General features: G+C 40.9%; 1 protein-coding gene across 7 annotated transcripts in view; it reads left to right on the top strand.

Annotated features, from left to right (window-relative positions):
- KIF13A (kinesin family member 13A) overlaps positions 1-17,881 on the top strand; it is a 207,169-nt gene that overhangs the window by 79,548 nt on the left and 109,740 nt on the right. For 6 of the 7 annotated variants that reach the window (XM_044259521.1, XM_044259496.1, XM_044259487.1 and 3 more), the window contains exon 3: positions 5,753-5,765. The exons of the other annotated variant lie outside the window; for it this stretch is intronic. In XM_044259521.1, the coding sequence (XP_044115456.1) occupies positions 5,753-5,765 (13 nt within the window). The remainder of the gene's footprint in view (positions 1-5,752; positions 5,766-17,881) is intronic. 7 annotated transcript variants of the gene reach the window in all.

The raw sequence follows: 17,881 nt of genomic DNA, 5'->3' as shown, positions 1-17,881 counted from the left end.
ATGCTAAGCAAAATAAGTCAGAGAAAGACAATTACCATATGATCTTACGGATATGTGGAGTTTAAGAAATAAGGGGAAGAGAGGGAAAAATGAAACAAGATGAAACCAGAGAGGGAGACAAACCAGAAAACTCTCTTAACCTCAGGAAACAAACTGAGGGCTGCTGGGTAGGAGAGAGGGATAGGGTGACTGGGTGATGGACACTGGGGAGGTCATGTGCTATGGTGAGTGCTGTGAACTGTGTGAGATTGATGAATCACAGACCTGTACCCCTGAAACCAGTAATATAGTATATGTTAATTAAAAAAATGTTCAAAAACAAAAAAATGAAGGGAGCAATCCTTTGTTAGCTTAGATGCAGAACTGTTGTGAGAAGAGCAGATTAAAAAAAAAAAAAATCTAATACACATTGACTCGGGCTCAGAAACTCCCAGGCCCAGGCCCATTGTCTCAACATGTGAAGATACCATCTTAAAAAACGCATTTTGCTAATAAACTTTAAAAAAAAAAAAGAAGAAGAAGAAGAAGGAAAGAAATACATGTCCTTGGACTCATCTCCAGGAGACAGATGTCATTTAACTCTGTATCTTTCAGATAGAGGTTGTGGCAATTTTCGATGTCCAATCAATAAAGTAGTTAACACATGGACAAGAAATCCCTCTTTCAGAAGACACTGATCTGTCACGTCTCCAGAAGCATTGACTCATGTTAGGGCTCATGGACATTGGGGTCTTTGGGCATCTAACTTCTGAGTTGCTAACTGTAGTTGATGAGGTGCAAATAGTGAACAGAAGATGCCTTGTCCTGTAAATCTTCCAATGGGAGGTTTGACGAAAGCACTACAGCTACATAGGGTTATGGTGGTAGTACGTTATTTATACTGCTTTATTTCAGTTATCTAGACTCCCATGTCTAGACTACCTACTAAAGGACAAACTCTTCATTTCAAGACCTGGCCCAGTGTAGGTCTGCCTTATCTTTTCAGTCCTGTTTCCATGTGTGTCTCCTCTAGTCCTATCAAATTCCCTTTCTGAATTTAGTTGACTTCTGAAGCTTTTGAGGGTTTGACCCTTGTTAACCTCCGATTGAACTTCCCTATATGAAATGCTGGTCTACAGAAATACCTATTTTTAAATAAGTCATTGAAAACGGGCGAGATTTTCTTGCCACCAAATTTTGGGATTGTGCTGGTAATCAAAGAAAATCTTCACATCTGGATTATGTTTGACTCAATAATGTAAACAATGAGTTCTGAGTTCTTGTACATAGCACGTGACGTGACCTGTGCTTTTGGGGAGTTGAAATTTTAAGGCTACGCGAGATTCAAAGATAGAATTTCTGAAGGCTACAGGACTTGATGTGCGCGAAGGAGTGCTAAGCTGTTTTGTTGACCACAGAGATCCTGGGGTATCCTGTCAGCGGTGGTAAAGGCCAGGGTGGTCTCCAACAATGCTTGTGGAATTGAAATAATTGAATTGAGCTTTGAGCCGTGTCTCAAAGTGGGGAAATTTGGTCAAACTGGGGAGACAGAAGTGGCATCAAGGCATGCAAAAGATAGGGGTAGTGTGGTGAATATACCTGGTTTGAGTGACCTTGAAGAGATCCTTTAACTTGTTTATCCTGAGAGAAAGACAGCTTTGGTGTTTGGCCAAGTGGAGCTACTACCCATGTACATCAGCACCTTTTTTTATTTCTTTCGTCTTTTTCTTTTCTTTCTTTTTTTTTTTTTTTGGAAAGTGGGAGAAGTTAAAATTTATTTTCACATATAATAAATATTATGGAAATTTTTTTCAAACGATACACTTACTGAAAATAGTACATTTCATGTAAAAATCACTTCTTCATGGACCATACAAAATTATGAAATGACTCAAATAATTCCCACCAGGGTTTCTAACATTATATATTACTGTGAAACAGTTCCCGAGTAGGAAGAGGTTGGAGACATTCTAGTCCAACCCCCTCATTCTATTTTATTTCATTCTTTACATTTTGCATGTGGTCCTCAGGTGACGTGGCACACAGAGACCACAAACAGAACGGCTAAGATTTATTGAGGGAATATTGAGGTCCAGCCCTACAGTGCATCCCTTCTTTTCTCTCCAAATCCTGCGATCTAGAAACACAACCTTGTTGGCTTCTGAAACATCAGATTGTGCTCAGTTTATTTCTTTGGAATACACACACACCGAAAATCTCATGATAACGTAGAGAGGATCACGTGATTAGAAACAAGGACTTTTTTGGAAGATGAATGAGAAGGTGGGCAGTGAAGAGCTCTGGGTGCTACCCAGGCGGCTCCCTGAGTGTCCACGGAGCCACTTTCTGATGAGTCAGCATCAAGTCTGGGCCTGTGGGTCTGTGAGGTCGATGTGAAGGGATGTTCTTTGTAGTTGATAGAATGTTTGGCCAAGGACGTTGCCTCTTTCTGAGCCATGCCATCCTCTGTAACAGGCTGGACCTCACTGAGAGTTTAGGAAACTCTTTGATACGCCTTTACCGATACAGTCACCAAAGGCCTTAATTTTTAAAAATATGAATATTGATGTTTCTGATAGATGGTTTATATTATTCATTCTTTTTCATATATATGTATGAAAACTTTTATCTTTACATTGTAATAGCGTATTCATTTTTTTCAAGGGGTAGCATACTATATTTATTTATAGTATAAGTATTACTCATATTGGAAAATTTTTTCTTCACAACTACCAGCAAATGTCATGTAGCCTCTGGGGATTGGGGTAGTAAATCATGGTTCTGAATTAGGATGACTTAGTTGCTTGTCTCTTAATTCACATCTCAGGAAATCTTTACCAGTTAATGAAGTATAGTTTTGGTTCATGAAGAGACTTGCTTTTCCTTATTTAGTAAGGATCTTTGTTCTAAACTAAATGGTTATAGTAAATGTGGATAGAAGCAGGTCCATTTAGTGACTCCCCTTTTCCTCATGCTCCCCAGTCTCCATTCTTTTTTTTTTTTTAAAGAGAGAGAGAGAGAGAGAGAAGAGGGGAGGAAGGAGCAGAGGGAGAGGGAGAGAAATAACCTTAAGCAGATTCTGCTAGCGCAGAGCCCGACGCGGGGCTCGATCTCATGACCCTCACATAAGGAGCGGAGCTGAAAACAGGAGTCAGGTGCTTAACGGACTGAGCCATCCAGGCTCCATTTATTCTTAAATAGTGCTGAGAAACACAGAAAAACGTAGCAGAAGCATATTGCCATTCCCATATGTGCTGTCTTTCTAAGTGGAAGGGATATATTTAAAAAAAATATTTATAATGCTGAAATAAGATTGGTTTCCTAAGAAGAATAAGGGAAACCACATTGGAACGTCAGTGAAGGTTGGATAGCTTTATTGTTAGCTCAGGAGGTAAATATACTGTCAGTTACAAACTAGCATTTCTTTGCTGCTACTGCTGATTATTACACAGACGTGGCCTAAAGGAAGCTCAGGAAAACTCTGGAGAGATCCCTGGGATTCCTGTTAGCTCATTCTGTCCCCAGTAGGTTACTCGGCTCATCATAGTCTTAATGTGGAATGTCTGTTTTATTTTATTTTTTAAAAATATTTATTTATTTATTTATTTGACACACAGATCACAAGTAGGCAGAGAGGCAGGCACAGAGAGAGGAGGGGAGGCAGGCTCCCCATGGAGCAGAGAGCCTGATGCGGGGCTCCATCCCAGAGCCTGTCTGGTTAAAGGCAGAGGCTTTAACCCACTGAGCCACCCAGGCGCCCCCTGGAATATTTATTTTATTAACTTGGTCCATGCTGTTTCATATGATTACCTTATTATAACCCCAGTGACTTGTCTGTCCTTTGTTAAATAGAGCAGTGATTTAAATGGCTCTTAAAAAATAAAGCAAGTAAAATAAGGGAAGGTTTAGTCAAAAGTACTGTGCATGATGTTTCCATTATAGCTATACCTGCTCAGAACAGATGCCGTCCAGAGCACTGCTGCACTTAAGGAACATTTCTTGGCAGAAACCTCAGAAGTTTATGCAGTGAGCAAAGGTCCCATAGCTTTCTTAGAATTAAACGCACTCATGCATTTTTCAAACAGAAAAAATCCTGTTTGAAAGGGTAGATAGAATGTTGAGTCTTACTTGACGGCAGCCAGAGATGCCAGGTTTTCTAGGTAGGGTTCCTCTCTAAAACTGGAAGGTTAAAAAACCGCATTCCCATTGTGCCCAACTGTCTGAGGTGATGACCTAAGGGGATCCTTTTGGTACAATCATAGAATTTCGAGACGATTATGGGACTGTCATGGTTTTCTTTGCCTACATTTAAAACTTCAGAGTTGTCTACCTGATTTTACAATCCGTGGACATTCTTCCCTTGTTACTGAGCTCCGGGTTTTATCTAGGGCCCTCAGAGCTCTGTGCGGAGCGTTGGGCCCAGTGCTGGAGAAAGGTCACTGTGCTATTTTTGCCTGTACCTTTTGATTTCCATGCCCTCTGCCCTGGAAAATCCGTTTTGTTATCCTCCAGATTTTATTTCTTGTGGAGAAGGAATAAAGCCACGGGAAAAATTCCCTCATTTCTTTCTTTCTTCCTTTTTTTTTTTTTTTTTAAGATTTTATTTATTTATTTGACAGAGAGAGATCACAAGTAGGCAGAGAGGCAGGCAGAGAGAGAGGGAGGAAGCAGGCTCCCTGCGGAGCAGAGAGCCCGATGCGGGACTCGATCCCAGGACCCTGAGATCACGACCCGAGCCGAAGGCAGCGGCCCAACCCACTGAGCCACCCAGGCGTCCCTCTTTCTTTCTTTCTTTTTTTTTTTTTTTTTTTTTTGAGATTTTATTTATTTATTTGACAGAGAAAGATCACAAGTAGGCAGAGAGGCAGGTAGAGAGAGAGGGAGGAGAGCAGGCTCCCTGCTGAGCAGAGAGCCCGATATGGTGCTCAATCCCAGGACCCTGAGATCATGCCCTGAGCCGAAGGCAAAGGCTTAACCCACTGAGCTCCAGGTGCCCCACCCCCTCATTTCTATTTCATGATAATTTCACAGTTTATGAATGGGTGATACTAGAGGTTGATTAAAAACAACCACATCAGGAAGGCTACAGACTGTCATAGGATTGCATTGCACAAAAATCATCGTTCAGCTTTTTAATTTTGTATACACAGAAAACACTTGGAGAGCAGGTCAGCCTGCTGGTTTGTTACTTTGAAAACTGTTTGCTTTTCAGAGTTTTCTCCAGGTGGTAATTTCAGCTGTTTTGGGGAAAGTAACATGCAAAAGTGAACATTTACCGTGTGGCTGGTGGTGGGAGAAGGCTGTAACTTGTTCTTAAATTTCTCTTTAGTGTTGAAATACGGGAAAATAGTTGAGAGCCGTGGCTTTTACTTATTTAAAGAGTTATTCATTCATTTGAGAGAAAGGGAGGGAGTAGGGAGAGAAGCAGAGGGAGAGAGGGAATCTCAAGCAGACTCCCCACCAAGCACAGAGCTCATTATGGGGCTCGATCCTGTGACTCTGAGATCATGACCTGAGCTGAGACCAAGAGTTGGACACCTAATCATCTGAGCCAGGCAGGCGTCCCATTAAACAGATTTTATCACTTGAGGCAGTAAAGTGAATTTGGCTTCTCATCTTTGTAAAATAGAATACCTTTCAGATCATGTTATCAAGATGCTGAGTTTCCCTTATGTTTTTTTTTTTTTTCTCTTTCATTGCTTCCCTTTGATGTGGCTGCTGTGTTGACAACCCTTTCTACTTTGGCTGCTGAATTTTTGTTTCCATCATTAAGGAAACCTCCCAAGGTAAGCAGTTGATGTGGAATTTTGCGTGTGTGCATACTAAGTGTGCAAACATCCAGGACTTCATTCATCACAGTAACCCATGTGAGAAGAAAAATCGACATTCTACTTAAAATTTAAACCATGAAAAAACAGTAAAGACATAAAATTAGAATGCTCCTCTAGATTTGCAAAACATTTTCATACATTATTTCATTCTTGGAATTAATGCTCTGGTCCTCAGAGCAAAGCAAAGCAAGTTCTCGTTGCTCTGGCCAGTCTTCAGTGGTTTGTTTACCAGGGAGTAACCCGTAAGTTAGAGAGTAGGGGGGGAAAGAATAGGAGAAGGGGGATCTGACTGATCAACTCCGGAATGATTGAAGGCTGATTTTGTTACCAGTGAGTATTTTATTGGGTATCAAAGGAATGCTTAGTGCCAAAAGGATGGAGAAATTCAACCAGTCCCTGACCAGTAATGCTGGTTATAACTTCGGTCTCTGAGATGGAATCAAGACAGGCTGATCACCCCCACTCTCCATTACATGGTCAGAATCTAAGACGTGCTGGGGGAGGGTAAGGCATCTAGAGTAGATTTGGCTTACTTGCCTCTCAGGCTATAAAGAAAAATCAAACTAGCTTTTACAAGTGGAGACTCACCAAAATGCTGCATATTCTCCTTTATGGTTACTGAAGGCAATATAGGAATTGTCCTTGGCGCTAACGTTTCAGCTCTAGCACGGAAGGTCCACCTGGAACAAATTGCATGAGATCTTTTAAGAACGAGGAAATATATGATGTTATAGAAACATAAGCACTAGCATCAAGCCAGCCCTGAGGAATTAGAAGGTTCTCCCTGAGCACTTCCTGACGTGGACATAGTCCCAAAAAGCTGCGACCAAAAATGTGTCTCTGCTACTCGGAAAGATGTGAGTTTCCCCCTAAGTAGCTCTTCCTTCCCTTGCTGTTGGTCCAAGAGCTTTCAGAGCAGATTGTCGACCTTGTGATGCATTTAATTCTTTCCCCACAGAAAAAAGCAATGAAATCCTAAGCAGTTTGACATACGGCTCCTTGGTGAAGGAGAAGTACTGAAATTAAGGGGCACAAAAACACATTTTAAAAAAATCACTAATCTCTTTATACATAAAGATTTTCTGGGTTATTTTCTATTCAGTATATAGAGCTTAGTGATTTCCTGAAGGGTTCTATTGATAGTTCCTAAGAAGTACCATGAAATTTTCAAAGTAAAATCAATGTGAAATTACCACATTTAAATATATATATGTATATGTCATAAGGCATATCTGAGAAGTATAAATATGGTCTTGAAATAAGTGACACAATAGAGTCTTATTTTGAAAAAAAGACATTAAAATAAATAAGGTCTTTTCTTGCAGAAACTGTAAACATTACAGCAAACAGGAAAGGGAAAAGTGTTTTTCATGATGATTACATAAATGAAATCTTACTGATTTTAAACAGTGAGAGTTTTTGCAAATGACATACCAGATAAAGGGTTACTATCCAAAATCTATAAAAAACTTACCAAGTTCAACACTCAAAAAATAAATAATCCAGTTAAAAAATGGCCAGAAGACGTAAATAGACATTTTCCCAGAGAAGGCATTCTGATGGCTAACAGAGAGTGAAAAGATGTTCAACAACACTCACCTTCAGAGAAACACAAATCAAAACCATGATGAGATCCCACCTCACACCTGTCAGAATGGCTAAATGAACAGCACAGGAAACAACAGATGTTGATGAGGATGTGGAGGAAGGGGAACCCTCTTGCACTGTTGGTGGGAATGCAAGCTAGTGCAACCACTCTGGAAACAGTATGGAGGTTCCTCAGAAAGTTAGAAATCGAACTGCTCTGCAACCCAGCAATTGTACTACTATGTATTTACCCAAAGGGTACAAAAATAGAGATTTGAAGGGATACATGCACCCTGATGTCATAATAGCATTATGAACAATAACCAAAGTATGGAAAGAGCCCAAGTGTCCATTGACCAATGAATGGATAAAGAAGATGTAGATATATATACAATGGAATATTATTCAGCCATCAAAAAGAATGAAATCTTGCCATTTGCAATGACGTGGATGGAGCTAGAGAGTATTATGCTAAGCGAAATAAGTCTGAGAAAGACAAACACTATATGATGTCATTCTTATGTGGAATTTAGGAAACAAAACAGATGAACATATGGGAAGGGTGAAGAAAAGAGAGAGGGAAATAAGCCATAAGCGACTCAGTGATAGAGAACAAGCATGAGGGTTGATGGAGGGAGGTGGTGGGGAATGGGATAACTGGGTGATAGACATTAAGGAGTCCACTTTTTGTGATGAGTGCTGGGTGTTATATTTTAAATGATGAATCACTAACTTCTCCTGAAAACAGTATTACACTAGATTAACTAGAATTTAAATAAAAATTTGGATAAAAAATAAAACTGCTTTTTAAAAATGGAAAAAAAAGCTAAATAAAACAGATTTTTTTTTACATGAGTAATTAGCAAAATCATCAAAGACTGGTTGGTTCAATTTAAGAAGAAATTTTTCTGGGAAGGGGGCAAAATGCTACATGAATGAGACCTGATACTGCATTCTAATGGGGGCGGGAGAGAGAACATAGGCACAATTTAGTATAAAATCAGTTGTGTTAAGGGCCACAAGAGGCATAATATTCATGGAAGTCATAGGATGAAGGGTCTCATTCTGACTTCTGCAGATCTGAGGACAGATAAGACTAGAACTAATATTAAAAACTTACGCTTGAAGGCACTGGAGAAATTCCAAGTTAGTGAAGAATTATCAAATAAAATCCAAGAGATGGTGGAAATTTAGAGAGATCAGCCTGGTTTTTGAGTATATGCCATTCACATAGCGCAGCTTAAAGGCAGACCCGTGTTTCTTTTTTTTTTAAAGATTTTATTTATTTATTTGACAGAGAGAGATCACAAGTAGGCAGAGAGGCAGGCAGAAAGAGAGGAAGGGAAGCAGGCTCCCTGCTGAGCAGAGAGCCCAATGCGGGACTCGATCCCAGGACCCTGAGATCATGACCTGAGCCGAAGGCAGCGGCTTAACCCACTGAGCCACCCAGGCGCCCCCAGACCCGTGTTTCTAACTGCCTCATGTGATCTGGCGAGCCTAAGAGGGCAAAAATATTGGAGTTCATGACCTGTACCCCTGAAGCAAATAATACATTATATGTTAATAAAAATTTAAAAATACATAAAAAATGTATTAGAAAAAGAAATGTTAGAGTTCAGAGTTTATCAGAGGTAGAATCCTTGGTAAACTCTTTATACTTTGGGTTGGCTAAGTACATAGAGATGCAGCTTTGGGTGCGGTATAAAGATGAAACAGAACTAAACCTGCCTTCACATGGATTACTGTGTGGTATAAGTTCTTTATGTGATCAGGAAGTCTCAAGCACTAAAATTAGATCAAAGTGATCCTGGAATGGGACATTCCCACAGGCACCTGGCAGAAGCAAGTGTAATCCCAAGTCTCTAAAGATTTCACAGACCATTTTAAAAAATATATTTTATTTATTTATTTGAGAGAGAAAGAGAGCAAGCATGAGAGTGGGGAGGGTCAGAGGGAGAAGCAGACTCTCTGCTGAGCAGGGAGCCCAATGTGGGACTCGATCCTGGCACTCCAGGATCACAACCTGAGCAAAGGCAGTTGCTTAACCAACTGAGGGACACAGGTGCCCTCCACAGACCATTTTAAAAATACAGTGTCTGGCACACAGTTAAAGAGGTGCATTAAAAGATAAGGCAACATGAATGGGAAATAGCAAAAATACTAATAAGTAGAAATAGACCCACAGGTGCTTCAGATGTTCAAACTGTTAAACATGAACTTTAAAGTAACTATGCTTATTATATTTAAAGTGATAAAAGATAAGACTTCAAAATGTTAGGAAGGACTAGAAATTACAAAAAAGTGAAACAGATTTGGAAAATAACCCAGTAGAAGTTCTCACCCTGACAGTCCCAAAACCAAAATTGAGAACTAGTGTTTGGGTTTAGCAGCAGACTTGATGCAGCTGAAGAGAGAATTAGGTAACTAGAAGATAGGTTAGCAGAAATATCAAAATGAAATGTAGAAGAGACAAATTGTGCCGGAACAACTGAATGTTAGCATTCAGAGAAATAAATTTAGATACAAACTTTATTCCCTTCATAAGAATTAACTCAGTTTGGATTGTAGGCCTAAATATGAGATGCAAAACTGTAAAACTTATAGAAGATAGTGTGGGGGAAATCTCTGAGATCTTGACATTGCTGACGATCTTTTAGATGCAATATCAAAAGTATGACCTATAAAAATAAAATTAAAAGTACAAACTTCTGCAAAGTCTCCATGAAGAGAATGAAGAGAAAGCCACAGACTGGGAGAAAAGGTTTGTAAAACATACCTGATAAAGGACTCTTATCCATCATATACATAAAACTCTTAAAATTCACCAGTAAGAAAATGAACTACCCAATTAAAAGATGCAGAACACCTGAACAGACACCTCAGGAAAGAAGGTGTACACATGGGAAACACACAAATGAAAAATGGTTAACATCATTTGTCATTAGGGAATTGTACATTAAAACAATGATGAGATGCCACTGCACACCTCTTAGAACAACTAACCTCTTGACAATACCAAGGCTGGTGAGGAGCTGGTGTGGAGCGCCAGGAACTGCCGTTCATTGCTGGTGAGAATGAAAAGTGGTCGAGCTACTTTGGAAGGCAGCTTGAAAGTTTCTTACAATGCCAGACATATTCTAATCATTTAGCTATGTAATAATGCTTCTAGGTTTTTACCCAGATGAGTTGAAACTTTGTGTCCATACAAAAACTATACATGAAGGGGCGCCTGGGTGGCTCAGTGGATTAAGCCGCTGCCTTCAGCTCAGGTCATGATCTCAGTGTCCTGGGATCAAGTCCCGCATCGGGCTCTCTGCGCAGCAGGGAGCCCGCTTCCTCTTCTCTCTCTGCCTGGCTCTCTGCCTACTTGTGATCTCTCTCCCTTTCAAATAAATAAATAAAACCTTTAAAAAAAACAACAACAACAAAACAAAACAAAAAAAACCAAAAACTATACATGAATATTTACAGTGGGCTTCATTTATAATTGCCCCAAACTGAAAGCAAGCAAGATGTTCTTCAGTAAGTAAATGGGTAAACAAACTGTGGTATAACCATACAATGGACTACTGGGTGAATTAACAAGCCATGGAAAAAACATGAAGGAACTTTAAATGCATATTGATAAATCAAAGAAGCCAATCTGAAAAGGCTTTATACTGTATGATTCCAACTATATGACATTCTGGAGAAGGCAATACTACAGGCATTACAAAAATTATAGTGTACCTGGGACAGGACCCCACAAAACATGGCAGCTACAGAACGACAGTTGGATGTGTGAGGAAAGGAAAGAAAGAAGGAGATATTTGCTGGAGCAGAAGGACACTCACCAGTTGAGCAGGAAAAATGGTTCGAGTCCATCCAGCTAAGTTTTTACTCCCCTTCTCTGATGGACAGAGCCACTTTGCTAGATTAAGCCAGAGAACACAATGTGTCCTGATTCCATTCTCAAGACAATCCAAATATCTGACTGGTCCATTATCCAGATGCGTGTGTCTGGCTTGACCCCGAAGAGTGCCCATGAGATTTTATAAACTTCACCAGCACCATGGATTCTCTTGTCATAGATTTGTATTTTAAGGAATATTTTTTTGTGTAGTTGGTTTGGGCAGTTGTTGAAATTTTGTCTAATTATTGAAATTTTGTCTGATTATGGGATAATGGTAAATATGATAGTCACTTACCTGCAATATGTGCTGTTTCTATTATTGTAGGGATTTTATGCATTTTACTAAGAAATGTTCTAAGGTAGGGTTACTGATTAGGAGAAGGGAGGGGCTGCCCTTCTGACTATTTGGGTGAGTTTGCACTATTCTTACTCAACTGTTGTGCAGGAGAGGTCTCATATTCTTTATATTTATCCCTGGTACTGTACTCTTAGAATGCCATTTCCATTGTTACTATTAATAGTATCTGTCTTTAAATCAGTACTTACAATATGCCAGATTCACTTTAAATCCAAATTAAAATTCAATGAAAACTTGGTTGTCTTCAAAGAGAAAAAAAAAATCAGTGATTTGCCATGGGGAGTGAGAGGAGAGAAGGGGTGAATAGGTGAGGCGTGGGATGTTAGGGCATTGAAACCACTTAGTGTAATATTGTAATGGGGATATATAAAATCATGCATTTATCAAAACTCAAGAACTGTATAGCTCGAAAGAGTGAATCCTAATGTAAACTATGGGGATTAGTTATTAATGATTTATCAGTATTGGCTCATCAATTATAACAAATATAACACACTAACCAGGTTACTAATAGACGAAACTGATGGGAGGTACCACAAGAGGAGGTATATGGGACCTCTGCATCATCTGCTCAATTTTTCTATATACCTAAAACTGCTTTAAAAATAGTCTATTATTTAAAAAAATAATTTATTGTACCAACAGAATATACAAGAAAAACCATATGATCATCTCATTAGATGCAAAAAAAGAACATCTGACAAAGTTCAACACTTCTTTATGAACAAACTTGAAACAAGCTAGAGAGACGCCGAAACTTAATGTTGTTAATGGCATCCTTTAAAAATCTACAGCTGTCCTCAGATTACTTAGTGGTGAAGGACTGACCACAAAGATACTATTTTAGCTACTTACACTTAGCATTGACTGCATTTCCTAGCCAGTGTAATAAGGCAAGAAAAAGAAATAAAAGATACTCAGATTGGAAAGGAGGAAGCAAAAGCATCTTATGTACAGGCAATACAGTCACATACCTGGAAAACATTAAGAAATCTCCAAACAAGTTCCTAGAACTTATAAACGGCAAGGTGGCAGGGCAAAGGTCAAAATTCAAATTGTATTTTTCTATACTATACTAATGAACAATTAGAAAATAAAATGTAACAGAAGCCCAGTAATTTACAGTAGCTTCAGAAACATTCAGTACTTAAGGATATACTTTAAAAGTGCACAAGACCTTTTTATTAAAGCCTCACATATATTTGGTCATTTGATTGTAGATGGATATGCCAAGAGAGGAGCATCAACTGTGTTCACAGAATGACAGGGCACAGAGCTGGACATGAAAGGGAGTCTTGGGTGACAGATCTAGAAAGAGGTTGAATGCAAATGCAGCTCTGGAAGGCCAAGGGCCGGGGTTGGCCCTTCATGCCTTCATTGTGTCTCTACCACTTATTTTGACCAAAGCAGTGTAGTAGTTTAGGCTCTGCTTCAGTAGGTTAACGTGAAAGCAGAACATAAAGTTTTGGTTGGAGGAGTAGGGGAGCTGGAGATGGCATTCCATAAAACGTACCAGAAGAGAGGTAGGAAGGGCCTGCGCTGATGCAGTGCCAGGAGACTGGAGAAGAGGAAGGGTCAGATTATCAAAATGTTGCAGAAATAGAGTATCCAGGACTAGGATCTTGAGAGCATATAAGAGACAATATAACAAAGAGGGTCAGAGTGGACTTTGGAGTTTGAAACAGAGTGGCTGAAAATCCAGCAGGAATTCAAGAAGAAAGAGCTGGTTTGGGGCAGGGAGAAGTTGATGTGTTGGGTTTGAAAATGGGTTGAATTGGGAATGGTTGGGAAAGCATCGGGTATGGAAGCCCCGCAGTTATGCAAGGTTTGCAGTCTCTGCCCTAGGAAGGTCGGGTAAATTCTGGTAAGGAGGAGAGAAGAGATGGAAGGAAGCGGTATCTATTATGTTGTCAAGGAAGAGAGGATTGAGAGGGACGGAAGACAGGAGAGAATAGAGTCTGGGCCTTAGGAAACATCCTGCTGTGGGGAGAGGAGGAAGAACCAGTAAAAATGAAGGGAAACCAGACATTCACATGGGGCCTGGCTGGTGGTGGTGACATCTAGGAGCATACCTAGACACTAGTTCTTTCCAAATTAGGTTTCTTTTGTTCTAAAAGTTATTTTTTCTGGTGTTAAATTATTATTATTATTTTTTTGGTGAGAAGATAAAGATACTTCTGTGGTTGACTTTTAAAAGTTAGATCAATTTTTTTTTAATAGTTTGTGTATGTTGCTTGTTAGGGTGGAAAGGGAAATTTATATTTGTATAAATTGTCCTGCACTATGTATTTGGACTGTTCTGTTTGGCACATGTTACATTTTATAAGTGTGGACTCCTGAGCAGAGACATTAATTTTAGCACAGTCCAAGTACATACCTTTAATCCTCTCACCAGTAGCTCTTACGAAATATTTATAGGAATGTGTCCTATTTCCCTTAAAAAGAAAAGCATTTAGACAAACATAGAGAGACCTGCTTTATGCCTCCTTGTTAAAACAAAACAAAGCAAAACAGAAAACAAAGAGGCTTTGTCTCCTAATTTTCAGTATCGAGGTAGTGTGTTTTTCTTTATTGGTGCGACTCGTTTTGAGTCCAGGGTTTTGTTGTTAGGGGTATGAATGCTTGTTCGTTGAGCCACCTTCTCGTAGACTTTGTATTTTGGCAGGAGGTGGTACAGAGGGAGAGGACAAGTGTGTAGAGAATCACTAATTATGCCATTATGCATGCTCTGTTGCTGAAGAACGGGGATATGTCCTCAGTCCCAGTAGCTTTGCCTTTAGAAAGGAGCAGGTTCCAGTTCACCCTGTTGGACCTCAGAATGTCTGTCATGTTCTGGGAACCTTCACTTTTCATGCTTTGTCATGTCTGGCACAAGTGTCTTACTTTCCCGAGGAGCTATATTGAGGCGCACAGAAGAACAACTGAGTTCTTCCTCCTTTTCCTGTTCTCTCCTCTGTCGGTATTTACTGAACACCTTCCATGCACCCCGGGAGCACGGCAGAGCCGGAGTAAGTTTCTGAACTCAGACCATTCAGACCCTCTTATTCAAAGAGGAGATTGATGGGAAGGAGTGAATTTGGCCAGAACCGTGCAGTGACAGAGCTTGGCTCCAGTCCTAGGCCTTCTGATCGCCTGTACATTCGGTTACACCACGTGGGTGTCAAGCAGGTTTTCTGTTTGTTGGGTTTTAATGGAGCAAAGATAGGAGGAAGGAGGAAGAAGGAAGAGTTTGGGGAAGATAGAAAGGTCTGCAAGATCGCTTCCTTTTTTTACCCAGTTTCCTTTTTTTTCTGTAACTCTCCATCATTGCGTTTATTACCTCAGAAATCGGTGGATGGTTTGTTTGAACAATTCGATGTTGTTAATTAAACTCACCTTAACAGTTTTTGAATTTTATTTATAAGTGTGATTAGGAACTACCGAACTTCAAGGTCTTTGATCCCTCCTCTATGTCCATAATTTTGTCAGCAAAATCATGAGCAGAAGAAAATGACATTACAGTGCCGATAGTATCCTTTGAGAAGTCAAACCAGTGTACCCAGAATCTGACTTCGCAGAAATTGCTCAGAGGAAAGGAGGGGACAGTCTTGTGATGTACGGCTTACACCATCTCATTCACCTTTTACGGTTTATGACTGTTGGCATTTTCTGTTGCCTCCTCCACTTCACTTGGTGAATTTCCGAAAACCAAGGGTTGGCCTCCCCTGAAAGGGGCTCCAGACCTATGCTGTCTGGGACAGCCGCCGCACAGCCACACGTGAGCTTTGAGCATGTGCCGAGTGACTGGTCAGGACCGAGATGCGTCACACATGCAGAAGGCACATCAGACATCAAAGACTTAGGATGAGAAAAATATATCTAAGGTAACTATTTTGGATAGATCAGGTTAAGTAAAAAATATTAAAATTTTATTTCGTCTCTCAAAGTTTTGTAACGTGAAACATTTTAAATTGCATACGTGGCTCACATCCTGTTTCTGTCGGACAGCGCTGTTGCAGTCAGACACATGGCTGAGGATGCAGCAGCTTTTCGACATCCGTGCCGAGCCCTGTGCCGGCTGCTTCAGTTCAGTGCGGCAGCCCTGCCACCGTCCCTTACACGTCTGCCTTGAGATGGGCGTCCAGGGGCGTGGCTCTGCGTAGACTCAGTGCTAGCATCGCCTTCCTGCTGTGTGTTTTTCCTAGGAATCATTTTTTTTCCTTATCCATTCAAAAGTCATTTCGTAGACGAGTGTTCATTGAGAATATCTGTGAAAAGTCTCGTGTGAGCAGGTTGTGGGGTTGAAGAGGTGATTTAACGGGTGGTCCCTGTCCTCTAAAAATCCACCTGGGGGGCTCAGTCAGTTAGGCATCTGCTTCGCCTCAAGTCATGATCCCAGGGTCCTGGGATGGAGCCCCGCATTGGGCTCCCTGTTCAGCGGGGCGTCTGCTTCTCATTCTGCCTCTGTCTGCTGCTCCCCCTGCTTATAAATAAAATCTTTAAAAATAAATAAAGAAACCTTCAGCCCCATACGTAACAGAAAATAGATTATGATAAACGTCATTCACTAGCTCAGCCTGGGTGGCTCAGTTGGTTAAGCGGCTGCCTTCGGCTCAGGTCATGATCCCAGCGTCCTGGGATCGAGTCCCACATCGGGCTCCTTGCTCGGCGGGGAGCCTGCTTCTCCCTCTGTCTCTGCCTGCCATTCGTCTGCCTGTGCTCACTCTCTCTCCCTCTCTCTCTGACAAATAAATAAAATCTTTTTAAAAAAAATAAAAAATAAAAATAAATAAAGAAACCTTCAGCCCCATACGTAACAGAAAATAGATTATGATAAACGTCATTCACTAGCTCAGTATTTTACTACTTCAGAGGAAGAAAGGCTTCGCAACTACAAGTGGGTTCGAGGAGTTCCTTCACGTATGGGTATGGTTTCAAAAGGCAGAGGTATGGGACAGGAATCAAGATGTATTTGAGGAACAGAAACAAGGTAATTGATGTTAAAGAAAAATTGTTTCTCTAGTCATAACGCTGATCCAGATATGTGGCATTTCCACAATGAGTGATTCTCTGATTCTCTTTGGATGACAGGTGGATAGCCCATAAGGCAATTCAGCTGACACTAACCATCCAGAGTTAGCCCAGATGGCATAGGTTAAGGACTCAGTCCCACTTTAGGTACTATAATCCCCAGTCGTGTGTCCCCAGGTTACCCACACTTCCATCTGACTTTGCCACAAATCAGGGCTTCCCAGGACACCCTCCTCAGGTTCAGGAATTTGCTAGAATGGCTTACAAGATTCAGGGAAACATTTGCTTAGGTTTACTGGCTTATTATAAAGGCTACAGTTGAGCAGCCAGATAAAGAGGTATGTAGGGCTGGGTCTGGAAGCGTCCCAAGCACTGGACCTTCTGTTCTCTGGAGTTGGGATGTATCACCCTTCTAGCACATGGATGCGTTCACCAAACCTGGAAGCCCTCTGAATCTTGTTATTTTGCTGTTTTAATGGAGTTTTCATCCTGCAGGTATGATCAGTTATTCTAATCTCCAACTCCTCTCCTTTCCCCCAGAGAACTGGTGGGTATGGGGCTTGACGCTTCTGGTCAAGGCTTGGTCTTTCTGGCAGCCAGCCCCCATTGTGAAGCTCTCTAGGAGTCTACCAGCAGTTTCTTCATTTAGAAAAACAGAGGCCTCTATCACTAGGGAAATTCTAAGGGATTTAGGACTTCTGTGTCAGAAATAAAGGCCCTTGTGTCACTCACAAAATTCCAGGGGACTTAAGAGCTCTGTATCAGGAACCAGAGAGGAAAGCCAAGAATATATTGGTTTCACATATCACAGCTGCCTTGGGAAGTGCACAGTCTGGTTGGATTGTGGAAAGCAGTTGTGCATTAAAATACTGGGAAAGGGGGCACCTGGGTGGCTCTGCTGGTCAGGCGTCCCGATTCTTGATTTTGTCTCAGGTCATAATCTCAGGGTTGTGAGATCAAGCCCCATGTTGGGCTCCGAGCCATGGTGGAGTCTGTTTGATGTTCTCTCCCTCTCCCTGTGACCCCCCCCACCCCAACGCACACATTGACACGCGTGCGCGCGCGCACACACACACACACACACGGATGGCTATCTCTGTGTCTCAAAAAATAAAGTGAAGAAAACTGGGAAAGTAGGTAGCTTATGGAGGGTTTGGGCGTCTGGTCTCAGTCTGGTAGGCTGTGAGGAATCATTTAGGATTTTTGTATAAGAAAGTTAATGTG

The sequence above is a fragment of the Neovison vison genome, chromosome 1 (genome assembly GCF_020171115.1).
Source record: "Neovison vison isolate M4711 chromosome 1, ASM_NN_V1, whole genome shotgun sequence".
Classification (NCBI taxonomy): Eukaryota; Metazoa; Chordata; class Mammalia; order Carnivora; family Mustelidae; genus Neogale; species Neogale vison.
This window is presented reverse-complemented; position numbering and strand designations above follow the sequence as displayed.